Source organism: Gallus gallus, chromosome Z (assembly GCF_016699485.2).
Source record: "Gallus gallus isolate bGalGal1 chromosome Z, bGalGal1.mat.broiler.GRCg7b, whole genome shotgun sequence".
Taxonomy (NCBI): Eukaryota; Metazoa; Chordata; class Aves; order Galliformes; family Phasianidae; genus Gallus; species Gallus gallus.
The window spans coordinates 66294502-66321757 of record NC_052572.1 but is presented as its reverse complement, the minus strand read 5'-3'; the positions used below and the strand labels follow the sequence as shown (position 1 = coordinate 66321757).

The 27256-nt window shown below is 42.4% G+C and overlaps 1 protein-coding gene across 9 annotated transcripts in view; it reads right to left on the bottom strand.

Annotated features, from left to right (window-relative positions):
* The window catches only part of PALM2AKAP2 (PALM2-AKAP2 fusion), a 248857-nt gene that overhangs the window by 201402 nt on the left and 20199 nt on the right, over nt 1–27256 (bottom strand). For 7 of the 9 annotated variants that reach the window (NM_001396576.1, NM_001396577.1, NM_001371548.2 and 4 more), the window contains exon 2: nt 4272–4352. In NM_001396576.1, coding sequence (NP_001383505.1) covers nt 4272–4352 — 81 coding nt within the window. Of the gene's footprint in view, nt 1–4271; nt 4353–4572; nt 4603–5549; nt 7089–27256 lie in introns of those variants that run through there. The other 2 variants (XM_040655290.1, XM_046905163.1) reach the window with 2 other exon arrangements.

The following is a 27256-nucleotide window of genomic DNA, read 5'->3' as shown; positions in this document are numbered from 1 at the left end:
TTAAAGGTTTATTTACTTGAAATTCATAAAAGAACTCATGATAAGGGAGTAGCAAAGCTCCTCCATTTGTAGAAACGATCTCCACTTTTCCACACTGTTGCATTTATTTGTATATTCACATATATATGGATGGAAAGATTTATTTATATTCTCTGACTGCAGTTATTTTTAGACTAGAATAAATTGTGGCTAACAATATAATTTTGAAATTTTTAGATAAGATAGTTTCAGCTTAAAACAGTATCTTAACATAGCATCTAAAACATAAAAAGACTTCCTCCTCCTCCAAAGTAAAGGTATAATTATGTTATAGATTAATTGTTCACAAACTGCACACTTTAAGAAATAGCTGTTAACAAAAATAGGTCCCTCATACTTATACCACTCTGGAAATAAAATAACTGTGGTAAATGGGTTTATTGTAACAGTAAAGTTGCAGCAGAGAAATCATTTTTCACTCAATTAGGAGGTTTTGTGCTGTTTATTTTATTAACAGCTGCCACCAAACAGAACCACAGTAAACAGCTACTGAAATTCTGTTCATCTAACGATAGAGGCAGCCAGATCTTGGAAGAACCTGTTCTGTCTTGGTGTTTATTTGAAATAGTGAACAGCTTCATCAGAACTGGTTCACTCCACTTTTACCTAGCTCAACAAATTCTTAAAAGCTGTTGGTGCTCACAGGTTGTATTTTCAGTGAAACTCATCAGCCAAAACCAAGTACCAGCTTCCTTAACTGAGTTGCTCAACTACATCATGTTGATAAATAATGACTTTGCATAAGGTGCCCATTTTTATTTTTTTTTAATTACAAAGCTGTTAACACTTCCAGTTCCTATAGACCTGGAAAGTGTTCTGAAAAGGCTGGATTTTGTAAATCACTTCTTATTAGAGCAAAATGGCCTTTTCAGTCTCAAAAAAGGGGGCTTTAAAGCACCTCTTTTCCTCCATTATCCACAGCTTCTTCAATGAGGCATTTAATTGTAACTTAGACAAACACACCTCCTGCATTCAACAGAGCACCCAGAAGGCCCAGGAGCACCATGTGGACACTTCGCTTATAAAAATTCCTCATTTCTAGAAACTCAGTCAAGTGAGGAAATTCAGTCTTTGGAGTCTACACTGCACCAGACTGTCTCCCACGTCAGGTTTACAGATTTTAATAACTCAGAAATTATCATAAACTATTAATTTTGGAATATTATTTTTACCCTGATGTCATCATCCACTGAACATTAGCCTAATTTTCTGAAGTCTTCACAAAATGTGTTTTCAAAATCCTCATCCAGGTTTAAGGTGGATATTTGCTACCTCCACTGCTTGCTGGGCTGTTCTGCCTAGGACAAGAGGGCAGTAGCTGTAGTTCACTTATTTTCAGCGAGGTATGTAACAAAGGAAAATGAATTAATATGTATTAGAGTAAATCATCTTGCCAGAGAACTAACTGGCATCAGCAAATTGAACACTGTAGGCAATCTGCGATAAACATTTGCAATAAATTATTTCTATTAGATATTTTTCCTATGTGAACAGAATTGCCAGAAATTAGCAGAACCCCTGCAGCTTTCAGATCCTTTATTAGGTAACCAAACATGCTATTTTCCACAGTGTGTTTTAAGAGAAAACTGCTCTGGCAGCATACAAAAATGAACCAAATCCATTGAATTTGGGTACAAACATCTTAGGGTGAACTAAATCTGTTAGACTTTGCAGGATCAACCCAGATACTGCAGACACAGGATTAACCCAGATATTATTTTCAAAGGCTTCTCCACAGCTGATTTTAATGAACACTAATGCAAAGTCTTTACACTCTACAATGACATTAACACCCTCACAGCATCTTAAGTAAATAGAGGGGCATTCCAGGCAACTCTCAGCTTTTTGACCTGGATTTGTGTCTTGCTCTGTACTGGCTGCAATACAGACAATTCAGGATATGAACCATGCTTTACCTAGCATTTCTGAAGGAAGATAGACGTCCTTTATTTTAGGCTCAGATAGGTCTGGAGGCAACATTACTAGCAGACATGGAGCCATTGCCAGCAGAAACTCAGAGTAACCTGAGTGAGGTGAGGGAGAGCCCTGGGGACATGGGGAAGACAAACTGCTTCTCAAATGTTTGGCAGGCCAAGCACCATTTTGGCCAGCACCCTGCTGTTTCCAATAAGCAACCACTGCACTGAACAAAGTACAAGAGAATGCAGCTTTACTTGATAAGTCTCCACGAAGAATGGGAAATAACCCTGGCCAGTACCTCTTTCTCTCCCCTTTTTTAAAAAAAGCTTTGGGGTAGCTGTCCTCCCTATATCTGCCTTGCAGCAGTTAGGGATGAATCCCGAAATCCCAGTGAGGTGATGCAGACAGCTTTTCAAGCATCTGTCACCAAGGCCACCTCACTGATGGCCACACACTTATCCTCAGATGACAAGTGAAGACACTGAATGGAAGGGGTGATGACCTACTACCATAGCTCAATGCTCATCCTCACACCCAGGATTACAGACCTTAAGTCTGATCACACTTTTAGCTGAGGAAGCTATTGTTTTAAAAATCTGTGCCCTGATCTACCGTTTGCTTCCTGTGTGATTATCACACAGGATTCATATTTCGTTCCAGGCTGTGAGCTAACTAATACAAGGATATAGTTAATTTTCACATGTATTAGTCAAGAAATCCATGCAGAGAGCCTGCACTGTGACAAGTGGTAACCATCACAGCAGGACTGGAGCCAGCTCCAGTTGACCCCACTGCACCACCATGAGGGGTTGGCTTTTCCCCGAGGAGGATAATAAAATGCAGTTTAGCAGCAGCTATATATCACAAGAAATCAGATGAAGTAGAGCAGTTGCTGGAACTGGCTTCCCAAAGGGTTCTGCTTAAAGGATTTCATGAAAAGCATAATTCAGTTAGCTTGCAAACAGTTAATATGATAAAGGAAGCGCTCTGCAGCAAAAAAAGAAAGAAAGCAAGCATCATGAAGGCACTGGAAAGGCTACCCTACTGCATCAGCCTATGCTGGTAAGAAGAAATTCTCCCTTGTCTGTGGCCCAGGGCCACCTGAATGAAATGGCAACTCCTGTTACCCCACAGAAATTCAGTCATATTTCTGATGACACCAGAGACAATATGTGCCATCTGTAAATTTACAGTGAACCTGACGGAGCACTCGTGTGGGCTGCATTCAATTACTTGAGTTTAATTATGTTACATTTCCCAGAAAATTAGGCATAGTTTATTGAACATGATGGTAGGGTTTTGGAGATGCAGAGGAAGGATCCCGCCTGTGGCATAGCTGGAAGCCTGATCTTCCAGTGCAGGCGTGGGCAGAAGAGACATTCAGCACAGCACATCCCCATGCAGGTATTCACACAATTACTGCACAAGCAACATAAATATCTCTTTTTTTTTTTTTTTTTTTTTTTTTAAATCCCAACCGAGCTGACTTGCTGCAAGGAGAAACTGTCCAGTTCCTGGTCATCTATCTGAGATATTTTAATTACTGAATTCCTTAGGCTCCCCTACAGAACAAATCTAATGAGATTTGACCACAAATGCACACTGGTTACAAAAAAGATCGCACATACAATTCTGTTCTTCTCTTTGCTGCACATAAATGTAAAAGCAAACTGCTACTGGCAGGAAGGTCAGATGATAGAAATAATCAGGATGGCTTTCAGTTGGTGTTACCTGCAGCTGTCATGGAGTCCAACAGGAATAGGAATGGCTTAGCACTCTGTTAAAAAGGTGCCTCTCCTTGTAGACATACCCATACGCATCAGCACCCTCCCTGCATGTGCATGCACACATATTCTTCCACGTACTCCTAACAACTTCCTCCTACAATTAAAGATCAGTACACACACACATGCACACTGTAACACACACACAGACATAACTAATGACAGGTACCAGCACAATCTAGCATGGATCTGCAGGCAGAAAGTGCTTGCCGAAGCCATACAGTGCACACCCAACCTGCAGCGACTGGTGTCTTGTCATTATGTATAATAAATAGCAGCACTCTGTTATAGCAGCACGGCTGTGCTGCCAGAGCTCACACCCTACCAGCCCCATCTCTGCAACGCGGTTCTGGGCATGAAACACATAGAGCGACATGCAGGCAGTACTGATCACTGCAAGAGACAGGCTCCAGCAGTGAAAGCTGTTTCATGTCGGAGTGGGCTCTTCCCAGCTTTCCGACGTGTGATCTGCATCTCTAATAATGAGCAGATTCAGTCAATCCATCCTTCCTGGCATCGATCCCTTACCTTGAAATGCTGCAGCTGAAGTATCTGGTCCTCAAGCTGTTGTCTCTTGCCTTCTATTTCCGTCTGCCTTTTCCTTTTCTCCTTGGAAAAATAATTTGAGGGAGAGAGAGAGGGAGAGAGAAAGAGAGAGAGAGATCGTCAGAGAAATGGAGGCTTTAAGGGTAGCAGATTCATAAGAACATGCAGGCAGCCACACACATCTGTGCAGATGCCACCAGTCCCATTTCACCTATGCTATGCTTGCTGGCTCTCAGGAGCTATCTGCTGGGAGGGTGCTAGCCCCGACCCACTGATTGCTCACCAACAGGAGAAATTCTCCTCACTGGCTGCCGGCAGTCAGAGCAGCAACAGCGTGCACAGTCCCAGAGGAGGAGAGAAAAAATTGCAGGTCGGAGGGAAGTTAAAGGGACATGAATGCACTTTTTTGTTCTAGACACCAGGCCAGGAATATGCAAGGTCAACAGAGGACATCAGGGCAGAAGGCAGATGGTGAAGCTACCAGACTGTACTGGACTTATTTGCAGTACAAATGGGACAGACACCCCCATCCAAAGCACCCGCATGCGCTCGCAGCTGGCCTGTGCTAGCTTCCAGAGCCTGGCTGACTCGGCAGCTCTAAGGACACCATTACCACATCCACAGCTGGTGATTTTTAAGGTCACCTCCAGAAGCATGAATACAAGCCTGTGCCAGGCAGCAGGCTCTCCCAGCTGCTTCAGGAGATCTACCTGTCTTTCTCCTTCTCCACCCCTTCTCCTTACAAAACATGCAGGGGTTGCCTTTCCTAAGTCTTCCATGCCTCATGCGGACCATTTCTCTTCACCCACCCCCAGCTCAGATCAGATTCATGCTCCCGGAGGTGTAAATAGAAAAACAGAATCACAGAATACCTCAAAAAACCATGAGCTGCGGCAGCTCCCATGCCCGCTGCCTAGGGGAGCTGTGCCATGCCCACCACCCTCTGGGGCACAGCCTTTCCCTGACCCCCTGACCATCCCCTGACGTAGCTCCATACCATTTCCTCAGGCCCTGTCGCTGTCACCAGAGAGCAGAGCTCCTGTGAGGAGCTGCAGGCCGCCATGAGGCCTCCCCTCAGCTCCTCTGCTCTGGGCTGAACCAACGGTTTGTTCAGCTGCAACTTGTACATCTTGGCCTACAGACTTCACTGTCTTTTTAAGCCTTCTTTGGATACTCCCTAATAGTTTCATGTCAGTTTTAAATTGTGGCACTCCTACCCGCATGCAGAACTGAGCAGAGTGGGACAGCCCTTCCCCTTACCACAGTGGTGGTGCTGGGCCTGGTGCACCCCAGGGTACAGTTGATGGTTTTGTATCCAGGGCAACTGCCCCCACTTTTACTGGAACAACATCCTTTTTTATCCTTTGCCTGTTTAAACATGTTTTTATTATTTTAATGCTTCAGTAGCTGTAAGACTGGGCTTGAGGACATTTGAGGATTCCTCAAGTCCCCAGAGTAATTTTTCTGTTCCACTTCTGGGTGTCCTACTGGGAATTCTCCGCTTTCTAGGGATTTCAAGCCTTTATTTCTCATCCTCAAGGGACATATGATATCACTTATACACAAATGATTCATGTTTATATTGGACCTCAAACCAAGGCATTTTGAGTGAAAGGCCTACATTTACAAGGAAGATCAGGAATCTTTTAATTATAGGTTCTCTTAAAACATGGAGTCAACTGCCTGGACGACTCCCGTTGAAGACCAAGACATGAGGCGACGAGAGGGCTTTATCAATGAACTCTGAAGAGGCAAAGTGGTCAAATGATGCATATGCCAAATGGCTCTGTAATACACTGCATCGCCTTACATGCTGATTTTATGTATAGAGATACACACACACACTCATATGACTGTCTAAAATGTTTAATAATACTGCTGCTGAACAAAAATATTCTGCTGAAGTTATTTTGGAACAGGAAAACTGGCTTTTTGGACAACTAAAATGCCACAAATTGTGCCTGTTGTCAGCTGATAACTTGAAACCTCACTGCTCTGTTCTTGCAGAAGACAACTTGCATTGTGCACACACACGCATTCAAAATTTATGTATGCTCCTTTAAATCCACTCTTTATATAAAATTGATACCATAAGGAGCACTCCTCCAATCCCTTTCTTCCCTCCGCACTTTTGAATGGAGCAGGATATTGCATGGCTCTGGGGTTAAAAAACTTCAACATGCTTCAGAGCTTTCTTTGTTTGTTTGTTTCCTTTTTTTTTTTTTTTTTTTTTTTAATGTACAGTATTAACAGTGTACTTCAGAGAGAAAAAGCCTAGGAGTCATTTCTCTGCTATTTCCTCAAATAAGTGGTCAGCCATGGGTTGGAATAAAGTGGTCATAAAAGCTGTTCCAGTTAATGGCCTAATATTCTCAGAATAGGGGAAATTCTTTCCTATTTGTGCCAAGCTGAACAGATCAACATAATGTTTGATGTATCTGGGCTTTAACACCCCACATCATATGTGCCATAGGCCAGCATAAGACACATCTTCACAGTTAGCTGACCTACATTTCAGTGTACTTATTGATACACGTACATATATGTTTTCTACCCTTCAAAAAAGCTCTCTTAATAAAATACATTATGAAAATCACCGCTGTACCTTCTCCGGCTGGCTGTGTCATGCCTTATAATGGATGTGACAAGACAGCCTTATAAAACATAGATGGAAACTTATTTTCTTCAGGAGAAAGGGAAAGCACTTAGAATATTTTCCCTGTAGGCATCAACACAGCAGGCATTAAAATGCTTGAGCTACTTACTAACTAGCGGGCTTCTGTGGAGTTAAACTGCACTATTGCTCACATTACCATTTCACTGGCTCTCAGTCTAACTACATACCTCCACCCATTCTCATTTTTCACCATGGCTGAATGTAAGGAGCATGATGGCAGAAGTAGTTTTTTTCTTCCGAAAGCTGCATGATTTGCAGCATGGGTAATAATCTGTCAGGGCTTTTCAACTTCAGGTCACTTAGTCACTTTAATGGTGCGACTATACATGTTACTGGTATGTATGGACATGTTAAGAAAAGACTGGACAGGCTAACAAAAGCCTCACAAAAACCAGCATCAAAGATTTTAGATATTCATTAGATGAAACAAATTCTCATTCAGGATCAAACTGAAAGTATGAGGATGTCGAGCACATGCTTAAACTGAGAATTCTGTAAAGTACTTTTCTGTATTTGAGCCCATACATGTTCCTCCCTCCTTATTCTGCTCATCTACTTCTAGATATCTTTTTTCTCCCATCTTGCCTATTACTGGTTTACTGGTTTCTGGTTTACTATGGATCCTAGCACTGGGAAAGTGTAGTACTTGAAACAAAAAGATTCACACCAAACAGCTCTGTTTCAATATATATCCTCTCTGACAACATAGTGAATACTCCACCATTGCTTCAGCTATCTGTTGGTACTAGTCACCCCCAAGAAGTGAACCAGAGGTCTCTGCCAGCCTCAGCCATTCTATCCTTTTGTGATGAAATTAAGGTGTGAAACTTCTCACTGTGACTGAAACAATACCTGCACCTACGAGGACCAAAGTCACATTTCAATCTGTTCTTGCACAGGTTTCCATTATTATTATGCCAGTCCATGGCCTCCCACCTGAGAAGTTTTCTCAGCAGCAGCTTCAGTTTTGACAAAAAAATTACCTGAAAACCCAAGTGAAGCTTGCAAGGCAAGGGAGAGATGGCTAGGTGTGATGTGGGACTGAGGGAGACTCCAACCTAAATCCCAGCTGAGCAACAAGATGGGATGTTGCACAGTTCCTGCACATTTTTAGGATGCTGCTGAAAACTGTAGATTGGGGTGCCAATCAATTACACAGGCCCAGTTCCTTGGAGTTATTCTGCGGACAAAAAGATGTTGGTTTTTGTTTGTTTGTCTTTTGTTGGGGTTTTTTTTTTCAGAAAGTGAAGAGATTATAAAAACTAGGCTTGTAGGAGGTGGTGAAAATGGCATGGAAACCAGTTTTTCTGTTTTACTTTTACAGTAGGCTTATTACAAAATATTTTTATCTCTCTGAGGTGTTCTGCTTTTGTAAGAATACAGGTGCTCTTCATGGATAGTTACCTTTACAGAATGGTTGAATATAGTGTACAGGCAGCACACTTTGAATGTTTGGGATGTTTGCAAGTAAAACAAGACTCTTCACCAAAAATACCAGGAACATGGAAAAGTGAAAGTACATGACTTTTTTTACTCACAGACCCAAATGATGGGAAAGGAACACAGGTCAAAGAGCAAGTTGACTCACATCTTGAAATCTACTTTGTCAAAACTGAAATTTGTATTCAGGAGTTCACTTTTGATGACAAAAGCAGAACATGGAAGCCATGAGTTTATTTCCCTTTAGGACATTCCTGTTTTTGGAAAGAAAGTGATTGCTGGATGGCACTAAATGTGTTCAGTGCCACTTTTGTATTATGAAAAAAAGAACAGCCAATAATCTATAAATAAAGAGTAGAAGAGAAAGTGAGAGAGGATGAAATGGAGATCTATGAGAGTATGAATGGAATGGAAAAAGCAAATGGCCATCTCACACACCATAAGATAGAAAGGGGCATCAATGAAACCAAATGGAGCAGATTCAGAGCCAAGGCATGAGTTTGCCTTGAAAATCCACATCCAAGGGTGCTGTGCGTGCTGGAAGATTCCAGGGGCTTTAAGGGTACCTGGTCACAGCCAGAGAAAAGTGACACTGTAAAGGATGCCTCAAAAATTGAGTTACATTGGGTTCATGAACCTTCTGGATCAGAGATATTTTTGAGGGTGACGAGGGACTTTGGAAATATTCATATTGATTGTCCTTCTCTAGTGCATGTGCTAACACCACCTATTTTATGGTCTTGTAAGAGGCGGGATGTGGGAGTTTTTGTCTGCGTAGAGAGAGCTGCTCTCATGTTACGTTTGATCAAAATAATTTAGAGCTTAGAGTCAGACATGCCAAACCATTCCAGTAAAAAATAAAAAAAAAAAAAAAAATCAAAGCAAACATAAGAGCTTGAAAAAAAAACATGTTATACTACAATGCTTCTCTTTGACACTGAAGTCACAGAATACATCAGTTTTCCACTGCAAAGTCATTTCTGGTATTGCTCAGAAATTTGCTTCCACGGAGTGTGAAGAAATGCAGAGATTATGCAGCTTGCAGACTGGTGGCTGTTTGAGCAGAAGCACGCACTTCTAAAGCCATGTCAATCCTTGGGGCAGTGAAGCCTTGGGGAAGCCCTCTGCTCCACTCATGCTGGCAGGAGCACCTGTTTTTACTGGGCTAAAGCCAGCTCAGATACGTGCAGAAAGTGCTCTGCCAGAGCAACACAGAAACTGAGCTCTATTTAAATTGACCTCACTGAGGAAACGTGCCCAGACCCAAGGGCAGGCTATGGCTTACAGTGCAAGTATGGAGAAATGCACAGTGGAAAAATGAATGGAAAACAGACTGAACACAAACCCAATGGGGTTTGGGTCTTGTGCTGGATACTGAGAACCCAGAGGAGATGGGCAGCACAGCGCTAAGGGGTGACTAATCATTTCCACAAAAAGCTTTCCCGTTGTCTTCATCTTTCATATCAAACAAGAATCCAGGCAGGCAAAGAAGAAGGGGTGAAAGTTAGAGTGCTCCCACTTCCTGGGCCAAGGCACAATAAATGCACCAAAAAAATGACACATGCAGAGGAAAGTTACAGTATACTTCAAATCAAGGAAAGCAGTCACAGATATATATCCTCAAAGAATCGCATGAATTTCTTCAGCAAGGAATTATTTTCTTCACTCTGTACAGTTGCCAGGGATTATTCCCTGCTCACTTAAATCTCACAGTTTTTTAGGACAGCTAATATGGAAACAAACACACAAAAAAAGCTTCTGACACCTCACTATTCTGTTGCGAGCTCAAGGGCATCTAGAACCTGTGGAAAAGGAGAATCTGGATTCTGCATATCATCTCTGACTACTGTTAGAATAATTTGAAGAAATTGCTCTTTGTGTCTTCACAGAAGCTGAATCTTTCTTAAGGTTGTAGTTTAATTGACTGTCCTCAGATGGACTAGAGCAAAATGCACGTGCCTGAGAGACTGGCAGCAGGGTCCTTGCTGTGTTTGGATAACCAGCACCTATTGCCAGGACAAGACATAGGAATCCATCATCCTGCCAAGGCTGGACATGGCTGCACTCAGAGGAAATCTCATTGTGATAGGAAATAATGTAGCCTCTGTATTGGCAAGCTGGAGGCCTGTCTGGCCTATGTAGTTTCCTCTCTCTAGCAACAGGAGCTTTGTGTTTACCTTTTCCTGCAAAACCCTGTCTGCTTATCCCCAGAAACCCATGGGCAACAGATAGGTCCTTTTATCTAAACATGAGCCAGGGATGATTTATTTGTATCTGTATACTGCAATCCAACTTCTGACTTTAGGAAGACTCTCTAATCTGTGCTCTTGGGTAGCACCTAAGAAATGGGCACCCTGACATGTACTTAAAGTCTTCCTGTACAGGAAGGTTATTACCTACAGCACAGATTCACAATTTCAAATGCCCCAAGCTCCTGGGACCTTGGTGGATCACCTTCCTTGTACGTGAACAAAGCAGATCATACATTGGAAAGCTTATTATGGGAGACAGGGACAGGAGGAGTATGAGTTGTATGCTTCCATATATCCTCCTTAAATCCACATATCTCATAAAAAAATCGTGCCCATTTCCATCACCCCAAGCAACAAGCAGGTGCATTTTTTGGGCATGAACAACTGGAGCTCAGATGCTGCAGATGAAATCACCTAAAGGTAAAGCCTGGGCTTAGCTGTCAGACCATAGTGAGATAGTGAGCAGGAGGGCCTGAAAGTTACAGAAATTTTTTGTTTCTCATCTTTCAAAGAGGTTCCTGCTAAGCGAAGTGTGGAACCACTGGCAGACAGCTGTATAGTCAAGGTGAAGAAAGAAAGATGCCCTCAGGGCAGAAATACACCTGTATTCTTTGCAGTCTTTTCTCTAGTCATAAATGTCAGAGAAGTGAGTTGCTTATGTGCAAGAACTGAGTGGTTTGAAAGAAAGAAAGACATTCCAGTTCAAGTGCTTCTGGCAAAGGAGCAGCTGTCTCTGGTCTGCAACCCACTTTCATGCTAAAGTTGTCACCTGTATGCAGAGTAACTTTTCTTGCTTGGATTTTCTTGGGGAAAACACACTTAGGAAACTCATCTTCTCTACTTCTCTGCAATTCTGCAGCTTTTTAGATGTCTAACAGGTGGGACATCCTTGTGTGATGATGAAGGTTGGTTTTCTCCTGTGCTAATTCACCATGTAAGAGAGATCTGTGTCTACGTGCACTTTGTATGCAGTTCTAGAGAACCATAATAGTCATAGTTTAGGACAACAGAGAAGGAGTTCACCCAAACAGACCCCTGTAGGATTCACTTCTGCTCAGGGCTTTGGATATGAGCATTTCACAGCTGCTGTGAGCCCACTACCAACATCATACCTGTGACTATAAAGGGCAAAGAAGTCCAAGAAGACAAAGGCTCTTCGTTTTTTAAGACAACAACCACCATAGGGTTGCAGCAAAAACTTAGCTGCCCTGAGCACTTACAATTATAACTCCCCGGTCACCACATCCAACCACCATGGTTCACACAGACAATGACCACTTAATTAAAATCACCATGCATCTCATACAACAAATAAAACTATGGCACAACTCCCAGAACAACAGCTCTTAATGAAGAGTGATGAATACAGGAAGGAATTTCCTTTTGAAAAACTCCCTCATTAGCATTTTTGAAAGGGGACACAACAGAAAAATGTCTCATTGAGATTATGAGACAAAATTATCTTGGAGAAATCATGGCTCCTTTGACATCCTCTGAGGAAATTTCCACTTAGGTGAAGCCACCAACCTCATTTTAGAGTGACCTGCAGTTTTCTCATTTCTCTAAATGCTCCTAGGTCACTGGAAGCCATGGTTCAGGTCTAACCCACCAACACTTTCAGCTGGACAACCCCCAAAATGAGTCCCTAAAGTATGAAAAGTTTTGATAACGTCTTCCTTCCTCCCAAATCTGAACTGAAACTGTACATAGGCTGAGGAATAAAGTCACACTTTCCTATGCATTTAGAATTTATCAAGGGTGTCTTAGATCATTCCATGCACTGGAGTTTGAGTATTTTTTGCAAAGGCCTCCCTTTCTTTTCCTGGAAGATATGATGTGACAGGACATGACAGCAAACAGATGTTGAATGAGCAGAAAAACACCTATACAATGCTAATGTTGTCCTATAAATCAGGTACTGATAATGTTACAATATCCACTAAGGAATCTGTAATCCTTCCATTAAGAAATGAAAAACAAATGACAAGATTTTAGTCCAAGACATACAAGCTGAAACTCTCATCCTTTATACTGCTTTTCTCCTAAGCCTGGTGAGGATCTACAAACATAATTTTTTGCTCAGCAAAAAAAAAATCAGAATCACAAAGGCTATGATTTCAGCAGGACTGATTTTCCCTCACTGCATATATGACAGACATCCCCACTTCAAGAAATTTCCCCAAGACAGAGAAGATGATGCAGGAAGAAGAAATTAGACTTTCAGCTGTGGGAAGGGCACAGACTGGTCTTGCTAGTCAACACATAGCAATGTCTGGAGCCACTGGGAGAATGGCAGCACTAATTCTGATACCTGAGTCGTATCCAGCTTTTTGCTTATTATTTTCAAAGTATTGGTAGAAAAGACTCAGAAGAAGGAATTATACACAAAGCTAGGCTTTGTGTTTTAATGTTTGCAGCATGGTTGGATTAGGCAGTGATTTCAGCATCTTGGTGTCTCACATCAAAATGTTTTTACTTCACTGTTGTCTCCTACTTGTGAGCATGGCAGCGTGCCTGCTGGCACCAAGGCTGTCCATACTGACCTGTGTGGTACAGTACTGGATCTCCTTCTAGCAGGGCAGGGTTGAGCTGCTGGACTGTGAGCAGTTCCTCTGCTGCCAGAAAACACTTCTTGTCATCTGTGAGATACTGTTGTTAGCTTAAGATCCGTTCCTTAAGCTTTTGTCCAACTATGGTCATGAATAGGATGCTCACGCAGTCTCATGCTTGGGGATCTGCTAACAAAAGCTGCAGTTGCTGGTGTATCTGAGTCCTAATCTCTACATTCATGAAGGAAAGACTGCCTTGTTTTACAGCAAGAAGAAAGGAGGAGACAAACATCCCTATGGGCACAGGGAGATGCAGTCATGAGTCTAGGATTTGCTGCTTTTCAGTCATCAGAATCCTTTCAATCTGGTGATACAAATAAGATTATACACAAACTTTATCTCTAAACAGGCTCTGAACAGCCCCTAGCAAGGGGCTGGGTTCCTCTTAACCAGCTCATCTGTGCCTTGAAAAGACAGACCCAGGTCTCAGAGGCCATCACTGCCCCTCTCCAGGTGGAAGATAAGTGCTCTGCTGAGTCCCATTATGGCTGCACATGGCATCCTCACAGCACTGTGGGGTTTCAGCCTCCTCTCCCACTCACCACTGAGTCACATTACTACAACGGGAGACCACAGAGAGACCAGAGAACATAAATGATGAATATAGTCGTGACTATGAGGGTGGATATGTCTATCTGCTTGGCAAAAAACAAGCATGCTTAGTATGTGATCTAGGCATGAAAAAAATCCTACCCAGCCTTGGCTTTGGCGTCTTGCCTATGCAGCACATAAAAGAGCTTCATATCCCACCAGCTTGCTCTAAAGGTTATTTAATCTGACAGGTGTAGGATCACATGTCTCAATACTGAACTTTAGCAGTACATGGGAGGTATTACTGCTATGTCATACCCATAGGTAAAGCATCCCAACATTTTCTTCATTAATAGGAGCAGTTAGGACACCACAGTGTGGATTGCATAACAAATCTGAATGCTCAGCTTCTTCCTGCACCAGCAGAGGCAAATATTGCCCTGACCTCAGCAACATGAGCAGAGCCTACAGCAGCTTTCCACCAGCATGCAGCATCAAGAGGGAAGACTTGCATAAACACACCTTGTGCTTGCCTAGTTCTTCAGGAGTGAGTTCCTGGCAGATTCTCAAGGCAGGTTGTTTGAGGCTCAGGCCATGCTGGAGCTACAGACCACGAATGCTTTGGACTGCAGAAACATCAGAATGTGGATGGTTGCATGGTGCCAATCTGCATGTAACTGCTTTGATGCCAGGCTCCAAGGCTTGGATCTGCTTGTAAATGGGCAGATTTCTGCTGTGGGTTTCAAGGCATTTTCCTTCAGGAAACTGCTTGGGTTTCTCTGTGTTTTGCACCCCTGCTGCAACTTCTCTGCAATTCATGTCCCACATGTGCCTGAGATTTCACAGCTTCAAGGTCATCCCTGGAGATACTGCAACTGCTGTCTGGTTTGTGCAGGTTTACATGCACAGGTACTTGGGGTGACGGGGATTCAAGCAAGAAAGCTTGTACAGTTTGGATGAATTTCACACTTAGCAGATGCACCTGACAGGCTTATAGAACTGTAAATCATTTGAACTGTTTATTAAACAGCAGTTAGCATGGCACAACACACCAATCAGCAACCAAAACCCATAACAGAGATAGCAAAGGGAGATCCTGTCATTATAACTTCAGGGATGTAGCTTTATTTCTGCCTCAAGGAATGGGGACTCTCCTACTGAATCTCACAAGATGCCATGCAGGTGCTATGTAACCACTCCTGCACAGCTCCTCTGCTTTTGCCTGTGTCTCCTGTAGATCTCTGAGATAATGTGGAGCTCCCCCTCCCCATTACTTTGCAACCTGGTTTTGAAATGCCTTCTCTCCTCCTTCCACAGAGCTCTTCTGTCAGATTTTGTCTTTCATTAGCTAAAATATGCACCCTTGCAGCATGTTCTCCTGGAGAACTGAAGCAGGAACAGGACTCAAACATACATAAGTTCTGTTCCCAACGTCATGCCCTTTCTTCTTTGTATTGTTACTCCATCCGGATATGCAGGTGTAACTACTTTGCACATATGGGGGTGTTCTGAATAAGGGTCAGGTCTGTCTTTGCAAACATCCCAAGAATTGTTTCACCTTCCTAAGTCAGGTAGCTTAGTTGCCTCCAGAGATTTAAGTAACATTAATTAAATCAGTAACCTGGCATCATCAGTCTTGGACTCTGAGCAACCCTATAGGATTTCCTGATCAAGGATCTCTTTTCATTCAGATCCGTGTGAAATGAATCTTTCTCTCTGCTTCTAATTTCATCTCCTAGGTGAAGAGGCAAAATACAGCTTGCAGGCACACTACAGTCTTTTACGTGATTTATACAGTTTGATCTCACAAGGACATCTAAAAGTGAAAGTCTAACTTTTTAAGCTGGCTGTGTAGTTCAAACAATAACAGAGCAGAGCAGAGCATCAGCTCTGAGATCCCTACCATGTAGACTCACTTCAGCATGAAATACAACCAGGATGCAGATCTCTGAACATTTAAATGAAAAGGCCTTTAGAAATGTGCTCAAAAGGCAGAAGACAGCCAAGACAAAAAGTACCATGTAAATTTCTTCATCTGCCTCTCATTCTCTAGTAAAAGCTCATGTTGTAAATCTGAATTCAAAGAGGTATTTGCTCCACACTACTGTCAAATTAGATGAACCAGCATAATCTCCTTGTTAACTGTACAAATCAGCTAGCTGTATTCTTCACACACTTAGCAGCATTGTGAGAAGTATGTGTCTTCCCAAAAGCTCAGTCAAAATGGAAGCTGTGCTGAAGTGGAATTGGTATTTCAAGTGTCAGAGGCAGCCTTTGTGTTGGAGAGCATGGAAAGCAAAGGCATGCCTTGATAAGTCAACTACATCTAATGGATCTGTCCCCGATGGCAGGTTGCACCACTGTTTCTTAGTCAGTGCTGGCCTTGCTTTAGCAGAACTGGCTCTCTGAGCCTGTAGAGCAGAGTATGTCATTCTTGGTCTCATTACTAGCAAACCTTCTTGGAAATGCTCTGTTACTTTAACACAGAGTTCATATTGTATTTTTAAAGCTAGAGTGTAAAGGAGAGTGCTAACACGCTCTCAATGATATTCAAAATGTCATGGCAGTCAGGTGAAGTCCCTTGTGAGTGGAAAAAAGACAACATCACTCCCATTCTTGAGAAGGGTGAAAAGGATGACCCCTGGAACTACTGACCTGCCAGTCTCACTTCTGTGCCAGGAAAGATGATGAAGCAGGTCTTCCCGGAAGCTATGCTAAGGCACATGGAAAACAGAAATGTGATACAGGAGAACCAGCATGGCTTCACCAAGGGCAAATCCTGCTTGACCAACCTAGTGGTTTTTATGATGGTGTCAATGCATCCATGGACAAGGGAAGAGCCACTGATATCATCTACCTGGACTTCAGTAAGGCCTTTGACTTCATACCCCACAACATCCTTCTCTTCAAATTGGAAAGATATAGATTTGATGGGTAGACTATTCAATGGATGAAGAACTGGCTGCAGGATCGAATCCAGAGAGTGGTGGTCAATGGCTCAATGTTTGGATGGAGATCAGTGATAACTGGTGTCCCACAGGGGTCAGTACTAGGACAGATACTCTTTAATATCTTCATCAATGACATTGACAGTGGGGTCATGTGCACCCTCACCAAGGTTGCTGATGACACCAAGCTGTGAGGTGTGGTTGACACATCTGTCGGATGGGAGAGACCTAGACAGGCTTGAGCAGTGGGCCCACGTGAATGTCATGAGGTTCAGCATATCCAAATGCAAGGTCTTAAATCTGGGTCGAGGCAACCCCCACTAACAATACTATCTAGGGGATGAAAGGACTGAATGCAGCCCTGTCAAAAATGACCTGGGGGGAGTGGTGGATGGCAAGCTGGACATAAGCCATCAATGCACCCTCGCAGCCAAGAAAGGCAACTGAATTCTGGGCTGCATCAAAAGAAGCATGGCCAGCAGGGTGAGGGAGGTGATCCTTCCCCTCTGCTCTGCACTGGTGAGGCCTCACTTGGAGCACTGTGTCTAGATGTGGAGTCCTCAGTACAGGAGAGACATGGACCTGATGGATTGTGTCCAGAGCAGGGCCACAAAAATGACGCAAGGGATGAAAAACCTCTCCTGTGAGGACAGGTTGAAAGATCTGGGGCTGTTTGCACTGGAGAAGAGAAGGGTTTTTCATCCCTTCACATTTTCAAGAAAACTGCTGGTTGGTAGTGAACTATTTACATCTTCCACACAAAGCCAGCTACAGTGTGACGACTGTGCCATTACCTGAAGTCTGGCTTTCTGCCTGGATGGCAAACTATTACAGTTCAGGTGCAAGGCTGAGCATAACTGACCCACACGTCTTGACAGCATCTGCAGGAGGGGTCATCAATCACAGCCCACAGTGCACTGACAGCAGACCCAGGGCTTTTCTAGGGGTGGCAGGAGAGCCTGGGAATGGTGCTGCTTATTTGCTTCCAGGCGCAGGTGAGGTGACAAACTGTCCTACTCCTCTGCGTATTAACACTGGTATAACATGTCTTTCAGTTATCCTTTGCAATGAAGGAATCCAAGGGAGGCTTTTTCTGAGATCTGGAAGTCAGTGGACTGCCAGCCCTGTGTTGCAGAATCTTATGAGCCCCATAGCTCAGGCCAGTGCCACACCTTTCTGCAAATGCCCACGCAGGAGGAGACCAAAGAGTCCCCATGAGGAAAGCAATTACAGGCCTCAGAAAAATCCAGTCAGAAAGCTATTCTATTTTTGGCAAACGAAACTTGTGCTCTTCACAGTGTATAGTTTTACAACATTAATTTTATGTAAGGTCATTTGAAAAGAGAAAAAATACCTCCATCCTCCTCCACCCCTGCCGTTCACTGACTGTTGTTTCTTTGGTGGCCCTTTTGGATCTCATAATACATGGCAGATAAAGCACTACCCAAGCTATCCTGATGTGGATTCCAACTGCTCTGCTGTCAGAGATATGGAACTTTATTTAGTCTGCAAGCCCTTATGGTTGAGACAGTCTCTATGTTCCATGCTTGCACAAAATTTAACATGAAGAGGTACTAGTTGCTGCCAGGGGGTCGTTATGTTATCGTAACAGCAGTATCACTGCCAGACCCAACTGCTGTGTGTAATACTTTTATGCAAACAAAACTGATTCTCAAACCCTGAGTCCAGACGGATCAAACTCTGGATTTTGTGAATTTTTCTAACTCATATCCTTGCATGGGCACTGTAGAGATACACCATTGTGTTCTTTCAGGAAGAAACAACCGTAAACTTCCTACTCTTTTTCTCTTGTCACTTATTAGCATGTTAGTACAAGCAGAGTTGAAGCTCAACTTCAACATTCAGCCCTAACCATATTCAACAGTGCTGTAGATAGACACGGCTGAAATCAAGATGTTCTCTAACTGTCTGGGGAAAAGATTCCTGAGGTGATGGCTCATAAAAGCAGGGGAAACTAATTATCCGCAAAGGCTTGCTCAGGATTTATAGTTTGTTTATATGATTCTAGCCTTTTCTTTCCGTTGAAGGACACCAGTTTGCCACTCTATTAATCCTTATATAATAATATAACTATTTAAAAACAACAACAACAAAAAACCCCAAACAGTAGTACTTCGAGTACCTTTTGATTGGGATTTTAAAGTTTATTCACCTACTTTCTTTATTATAAGCAGAATGAGGTCACTGTTTGCACATCTGCACTGCATGCTCTTCAAGAGCATGAGAACAAATTTTCTGGGATGCATCATTGATCTGGCAAGCATTTGTCTCCTGTTCCACTGAAGCCATCTGCAACGCACTTGCGACAAAGTCAGCTTGGTTACAGATGCACCCCTCACTGCAGCCCCAACAAATAATAGACTTCCATCATCTTTAGACGTTAGTCATGGTAAGACTAACCACACACCACACAGGACAGAAAGCACAGTGCTGAGCTCTTGCAGCTTGCTGGGTTTTGCTTGGCAGGGCATGCATGCTGCCACTGATATCAGACTATGATGAAGCTACTCATAGTGAAGCTACAGAATTACAAGTTTATATCCCTGTAATGCTGAGGGCTTCCCACGTACCCTTCCATGTGAGCAAGGGCTGATCTTCAGAAGTGCTCCTGCAAGATGACAGTCCAAGTTGAGTTAACCACCAAGCACCTTGCTCTGCAAGGCATACCGTGCTGCCTGGTGCTGTCAGTAAGTTCAAACCAATATCTGATTCTGCTCTGCAGAACGGCTGAAAATCAAATGTACAAAACTCCCTGTTGCCAGGAGGGGTTGGGCAAAGAGAGGGATTCATTTCCTTTTGGCCAGCAGGCAGCTTGCAATAGCTGATCACAGAGACTCCAGTGAGAATTGATGGGGAACAGGGTGTTCTGGCAACAATTACTAACACTATGAGGTCTTCCATCAGTATGGAACAGTGGCTGAATTTCACTAGAGAAGGTGTTTTATCAGTGGGTGTGCACACTTTCTCAGTGCTAGCTTGTCAGGAAGAAAAAGACCTAATCTTTTGTCATCCTCCGGAAACCCCTAATTAAAACCTTCCTTTCATCTAGCTTTTGCTAGTGGAAATCAAGCCTAAATCCCTAAAATTAAAATCCCAAAGAAAACCCCTTAATTCCACTGATTTACCTTATGTAGAGCAAAAGACGATTTGTAATTCAGGCTATCTACGCTATCTACTAACTGTTACCTGAAAGAAAGGCTTATGGAGAGTGTCTTGATTGTGCTTCTGCCAGGTAGTATAAATGAGGTACGCCACATGATACCTAGGAGCAACTTGAGGTAGCATTACGGAAAAAAACTGCTTCAGCTCTGAGTAAAAAAAAAAAGATAGTAACTTTAATAAAATTCTTCCTGCTCACTTGTTGTGAGTAAAAGCACACGCAGAAACAGAGCAATTGTGTGGAAAGAAGGAAAAAAAAAATAGAAATAGAAGGAAGATTTTGAACCAAAGGTGGAAAGCCGGCACTCTTTCACCAGGCCCCTTCAGGCTTCCGATCAGCTCTGCTCTGTGGTGAGCATTAGTCCAGCAAAATACCTGAAAAGTGAAATTTCCTAGAATGTTTCTTTGGGTTCAAGCACTGCTACACAACCACAAGTACTCCCCTGCACAACTTTTTTTTTCTGCAGAACATGTGAAACAAGACTCTCACAGTCCTTTCTTGCAAAATAATTATTTAGCATAGCTCTCCAAAGCAGTCAATCACTCACTATAACAGCTAGGCAGAAGAGCTGTGGGCAGCTGGAACACAGCCGTTGCCACCCACAGAAAGATACAGTTTTCTTCCAATAATGTTCTAACCCGTTTTCTTCAGGAACTTCTGTTTCAATTACAGAAAGACAAGGAAGAATCCACAGCACATCAACACCATACTTCGTTATTACTGTCTCCTTTACCTCAGCCTTCCAGTCCCAAACTAAAGGAGTTTGTTCTGCCACAGGGTCTGAACCCCCTGTCACTGCTCTGGAGCAGGAATATACTCTACAGCATGACCTGACATCAAAGGTATAGGAATCTGAGCTCTGAAGGAGAAACAGTGGATGAATTTGAACACCCAAATGGAGAACTAATAAAGGAATTCTGATTCCTGGAGCCACAGCTTCTTCTCTGGTGTACCTTTGGGACTGAACAATGTTGTTTCCTGCTTTGTAGATGAGCTTGTTTCGCTCTTAACAAGTATAATACATGCATGAAGGCAGCAAATGTAACTTAGTCTCTCCCCACATTACTATCCTTTAGGAGCCAATCTAGTTAGCTAAGTAAGAATACAAAATGATGATCCACAGTCTGCTTCCTGCTGTCAGTTTAGCACCTCTGCTATTTTTAACACTCTTCTGAGAACTGGAAATATGTTTTGATAAAGATACCATCTTCCAGGCAGGGAGACAAACAGTGAATCAGTCTATTCATATTAATGTCACGACAGTGATCACATCCAAGTCAGTGCAGGGCAAAGATCTCCGCAATGCATATTTTATGTTTGTTATCAGCTATTCATTCTGTTTACGTGAGGAAATCAAAGGACTGGGCTGAATGCTGAGCCCATTGCCAAGGTTTATGCCTCAGGTCCCTACTTTACAGGAAGATGTCTGTTTCTCTGTAGCTAGCTACACTCTATAGATTATGTGGCTTTCTTCTGGAAGGCATTCTGCAATCTTCAGATGCAATCCCAGAGACTGATTGAAAATTTCCACAGGTTAAAGCTCCCGATCCTGCTCCACTCAGCAAAACAGATCCCTATTTTATATAAGCCTTTTGTGTTCCAGGCTCCTGAAGCTTTGGAAACTAAAAGATGGATGTTTAAAATCTCTTGATAGAGCAAATTCTTCTGCATAGGCAAAAAGGACTGGGATGCACACTTGGCTTAGAAACGTCTATTCTCTGGGTCACATCTGAAAGGATATTTTCCCTAAAACTAACCCTCCTTCCTGTCTTCAGACAAACTCCTACCCTCAGCAAAATTGCCAGCGGAAACAAAGTTGTAGTGGACAAAGTTATCACCCTTGAAGAAGAGCATACAAGAACTGCACATGAAGAAATGACAAAGGCATGGCAAATTTCACAGAACTTGCCAATTTTTCCATTGGCTTATAACTCCTTTGCTTGCACTTATTTATCATAACTACTTTACTTACACACACAAAAAATTATTTCTTATGCTGAAATTCTTTTCTGGTATTTGTTTGAGTAATTCAACTTAGAGAAGATTTCTCCTTCCTTTTTCCCTACCCAAAAAAGTCTTGTGAATTTTTTTTTTCAGTTGTATTTTCCTCATTTCTTTCTAACCTGTCTGTATATACGTTACTGAATAGACACATAGAAACTGCCAGGAAAGCCCTTTTGTTAAATAATAGAATTACTATCCACCTACAGCACACTGCACAACCAGCTTTTTTTTTTTTCTTCCTTTTTTTCTTATGGGTAAAATTACTTCCTGAGTTGTTTGTGTGTGTGTGTGTGTGTGTGTGTGTGTGTGTGTTAAATGCTGAAAAAAATATATATATAGCATTAATTTCAGGGTATCTTCCCCTGTTCAGAGAGTGCTGAAAGAGAGCTGAACATGGCCAAGGACAGAAATACTTTTTGCAAACAGGTCCACATTTATATTGGTTAAAATAATAATAATGTAAGAAGTATCTCTCAAAAAGTAAAGGTTTTTACCGTTTTCGATTGTGTATTTACAGCATGACTCTACTATAGCTTAAAATGTGATTAGTGTCCCTGAGAACTATGAAGTAACCTATGGCATTTGTTAAGGACCTCTGGATGGCACTGGCATCCAAATAGCACTGCCCATCCAGCATTATTTTTGGGCAAGAAAACTACACTGACTCTCAAGAAAACCACCCAAAACGATAGCCTTTTGGCAGACTGGAACACTGCCTCCATCTCTGCCAAAACTGCACAGGTCAAAAGAAAAGTGACCTAAACCACCACATAGTATTTCATTTCACTGTTTAGCACAGCTGCACAACAGAAACTTGGTCTGCATCAAGCTGCTTTAATGATTTGTAGACAAGACATTTTATTTGAAAAATTGTTTAAGAAATCGATTAATTCTGCTGTCCATTGAATGGATGCATCTCCCTGTGCATTGCACTGTATGAGCAAGGAAGAAATGAAAGTAAAATATCTCCACCTTCTTGTGACCCACGTATTATGAATGATCCAACTGCTCTTTTTTTTTTTTTTTTTCCTGCATTAGAGTCAACCTGGAGCTGCTGGAACTGGGATATCTCTCCTGAACGAGCAGCACAGTATTTCTGTGGAGCCTGAAAAGCAGTCATGGCTGAGCAAAAAGCTTATTTCAGCATGCCAAACCAATCATGGCCTCTGCCAAATGCTTGAAGATCTGGGAGAAGTCCATTCTTTCCAATGACACTGCGGCAACATGCCTCCCTCTGGTACCCACTCAAGTGGAGTAATTCTCTTCACTGCATAGGCAAATAGGGAAAGATGCCTCCCATTTTTGTACTTTCAGGATGCATGTTAAGTCTTAGTGAGCATCATATTTCGATGTGTGAACCCATCTTTCACGAGCTACTTTGCCTGTGAAGAGCAAAGGAAGAGGGAGAACAAGAAGGAAATCAGGGTGACAGAAAAGGAGACAAGTAACAGTTGAAGCAGACAAACGGCCTCTGTGCATGCAAACAAAGTGTAGCATGTTTGAAGCTGCACTGTATTCCCCTAGAATTTAAACATTGGGGAAAGCATCTATGCCTTTGTCATTGTCAGGTTACTTCAACTGCCTTTCAGTGGGCTTGAACGTACTCCTCCTGTCATTTTTCTAAATCCACCATGGCAAATCATCTCTCCTGGTTTTCATTGCCGCCTCCTTCCCTTCCCATCTGAGGAGTAATTGCACAAGCCTCCTGAGCACTGCACACCAATTTCATCTTTGCTCTTTTCTAGGCCCCCACGCTCATGTCAGTGCCTGTGAAATGCCTTTGCCACTTCCTCCTTCTTGTAATCAGAATTCTCCAGGGGAAGGCATGGTGACTGTTCAGAAGCCTTTACCAACAAGTACCCTTCTGCTTGTCTGCTCTGCTCAAGGAAGCTCCTGTGCGATTGTGTGCATTGCCCATTCTGCACGGGGACAAGTGCTTCTCTCGAGGGGGACGCTGCCTACAAACTGCTGTGGCACCACACCTGAAAGCAAGATCCCAGTGCATGTGATTTGTTGACTGAGGTGACAAATGAAATATGATAGTATTTACTGAGCAGAAACTATTCCAGAGATGCAAATATAATTGCCCCTGTAGCAGAGTTATCAGAGGACTTGAAACTTGCATCGGGACAGTCTTAAGGCTCCTCCTCCAAAGGGAGCACTATTTCTACTTTGATACTCTTCCTGGTGTGACTGAGTTGTCTCTCCAGCTGGACTCAAGTAAGACAAATACTACCAGCTAGAAAAAGCTTCACAAAGTGCAGCTATGAAACCCAAGAAGGTAGTATTTCTTCCACCAGGAGTATATCATGAGCCGCTCCGAGCACAAATGTCAACAGCTCCTTTGTTACATTCCTCCCAGAAGACTCAAAGCTGGGTAAAGTCAGAAGCATCAGCTTCCTCCTTCTGGAGTTGTGCAAGAATCTTTGAGATGTCACCATTAGCTGTGTCATTTTTCAAACTGTTTATTCCAAGGAACGATCATTCCCCGCACTAAGGTCAACCAGGGGTTTTGTTAAAGCAGCTGAGGCATTGCTGTCCCTGCTGGGAGGACTGGGTTAGACACAGCTCCAGGACCTTTGTCCTAGACAGACTGGGGATGCGGCATGGCCTGAAACATAACTCAGATCTCTTAGTGCCAAGGGAAGTTCATGCTTGACTCCAAAGTTAAATGATTGCTTTCCAATAATTCCCAAAACCAGGATAGCCATCACTAAACCCTACTAAGCTCTTCAAGGAAATGTTTGGTTTATCTTCCAGCAGGAAAACATTACACACTCTAGTAATTTATATACATAAAAGATGAATTTTAGGGCTTTTTCCTCTGTGCCTTTCACACCGCTGCTGCTGTACATTCAGCACATGATGTGATAGGAAGAAGGCATTGTGATTTCTACCAGCAGCAGGCTTGGGGACTTTCCCGAAAAACAGACTTTTTAAGCTAACTCAGTTAACTATGAAATAAACAAAAAACCATTTTCTTTCTGTCACTTCACAAATTAAAATTTGTGATTTCTTTAACTTAATTTCTCTGTGGCAGGGAATTTAAATTCCAAGGAGTGGGAGATTTCTGTATGAGGGGAATGTATCAAAAATGCACATCACAGGGTTGGTAATAGCTATGAGGAAGAAGAAGGGCTTAAACCACCCAGTAAGTTGACAAAATCAACAGTTGTTTTTTCAGGGGTATCATTTATTTAACATCTGCCTGTGCATGAATCATGCTTCTCTATAAATACTGGTAACTGCGAAGTTCTCTTTGCTACTGACCTTAAGTTCCAGGTCTCAAAAAAAGCAATAAAGCAATGAAGATACTGTTAAAAAAAAAAAAGTATTTCCTTCATCAGCTGTACCAAACTTCCTCCAGAGGTTTAGTTTTGCAAATGATATCCAACAATCAGTCAGAAGACAGATCTATGGAACGTTATCGTTATCTTCTGTTTTCTAGATGTTCTCAGTCAACCTGACACCTGAATCTACCCACCTCCTTTCTTCTTGCTACATTTTCTTGCCTGAGGGAGTCTGAACATTTTGTTAGCTGAAGGGACTCATGAGGAGGAATGATGGATGCACACACTTTCTAGCAATCATTTAATCTCCATTTTCTACACAGAGTTACTGATACTCTACACAGAGATCTTCAGAGGAATGAAATCAATTGTTTCTTCCTTTTACAGCATGCCATGTCTGTTCTATATATTTAAATCATTATCTGCAAAAAAAAAAAAAAAAGTTATCATCAATGAAATTTGTTTGTTTGTTTATTTATTTATTTATTGAGATAGAGTTTTCAGAAATTTTCCTGAAGATCGATTCAATAAGTGCAGGACATTCAAGATAAAACTTTCACAGGATTCATTTGCTTGGGACTTCAAATTTTGCCTTCTAAAGCCATATCCAGTTAGAATCCCTGCAGATGAAGTCACAGGCACATACATGCTTTCCAAAGGAAATCATGGCTCTCTAGCTGCTTGTTCTGCCTTCTTGCCAGAAGTTACAATGCTCTGCAGTAATGCTTGTGCTCTGGGGCATCTACTTCAGTGCAAAATCAGACACATTGGTATAAATGGAGGAAATGGGTTTTCTGCTCCGTCAGCTGTTGGACCTCTACTAAAGCATGGTCTGGGAGCTGGGCATTGAGCCCTGCTGAGGGCTGCAGCTGTTCCTGGGCAGATGCCCGACTGTATGCCTCTGCTCCTACACATTTCAGTTGTATTTGCATAACAATACTCATAGAGAAGATGTTCATGAAAATGCTGATCCTAATCCAATCCTAATGTCTATTTGTGCTCAGCCAAGAACATCATTGCACCCACCAATTTTGTATAAGCATTTTCTCCATCTTTGGTCCAGCTACAAATATCTTTAAAATCTGCATTAAAATTGTCTGATTATTTTCTAATTAACTTTTTTAAAGTGCAGACTGAGCAGATCCTGTAAGATCTTCAATCATTATTAAGAAATTCTGGAATCTCCTGTATGATGCAGTTATGTGTAACTGTCTGTGGCGTGGCTTTCCAAGGGATGTATATAACAAAGGGATGCTGTATGTGCTTGCCTTTTTCCCCTCTTCGCTGTCCCTTGGAAGACACTGGACACTGTATTCAAGCAAGCCATGGGATGATAACAGAATAACAGCAGGTGAACTAATAGGTTATTAAAACCTGCTTCTTGCAGCAGCCAGTACCCTCCTGCAAACAGCTGACAACCACAAGCTGAAATGAACTACCTAAGAAAACTCTCCCTGCAGCCTCAACAGCTTTAGCAGCAGAGGTGCTTGAGGTGCACTCAGCACAAATTCTGTCTAGGCAAAGTGAAGATAAGATCTAAGTATGTTTGCACATTTCATTCCAGTGGATACCAGGAAAGTTGTGTATTTGCTGTTTTGGACATTCAAAACAACTGAGTTTTACTATACTTCAGTTCTAGTCTAAGTTTATTAAAACTTAACAGTTAAGAAAATTTTACTTTCAATATGGTTTGAGATTCACAAAAGGCTGGATTATCTAACCCACCTTACATGCTTTCTTAATATTTTTCACTTCCTGTCTAACAGGAAAAAAAAGCTGCACTGGAAAGGGACAGTTACCTGCACTCAAAACACTGGATAACAGTAGGTTTCTGCACCACACAGGAAAATCATTAATGGCTGGCCACTTCTTTACCAGATCTCACGGATCTTATTCAGCAGATACTATGCTGTTATTAAAGTCTGTTTTACTTTTGATGTTCCTTCTGGGGAGACCTGCTAGAGCAGACCTGTAAAACACTCAGGGTTGTGGATGGCATGCAGCACACAAACCCCGTTCTGTGCTGCATTGCACT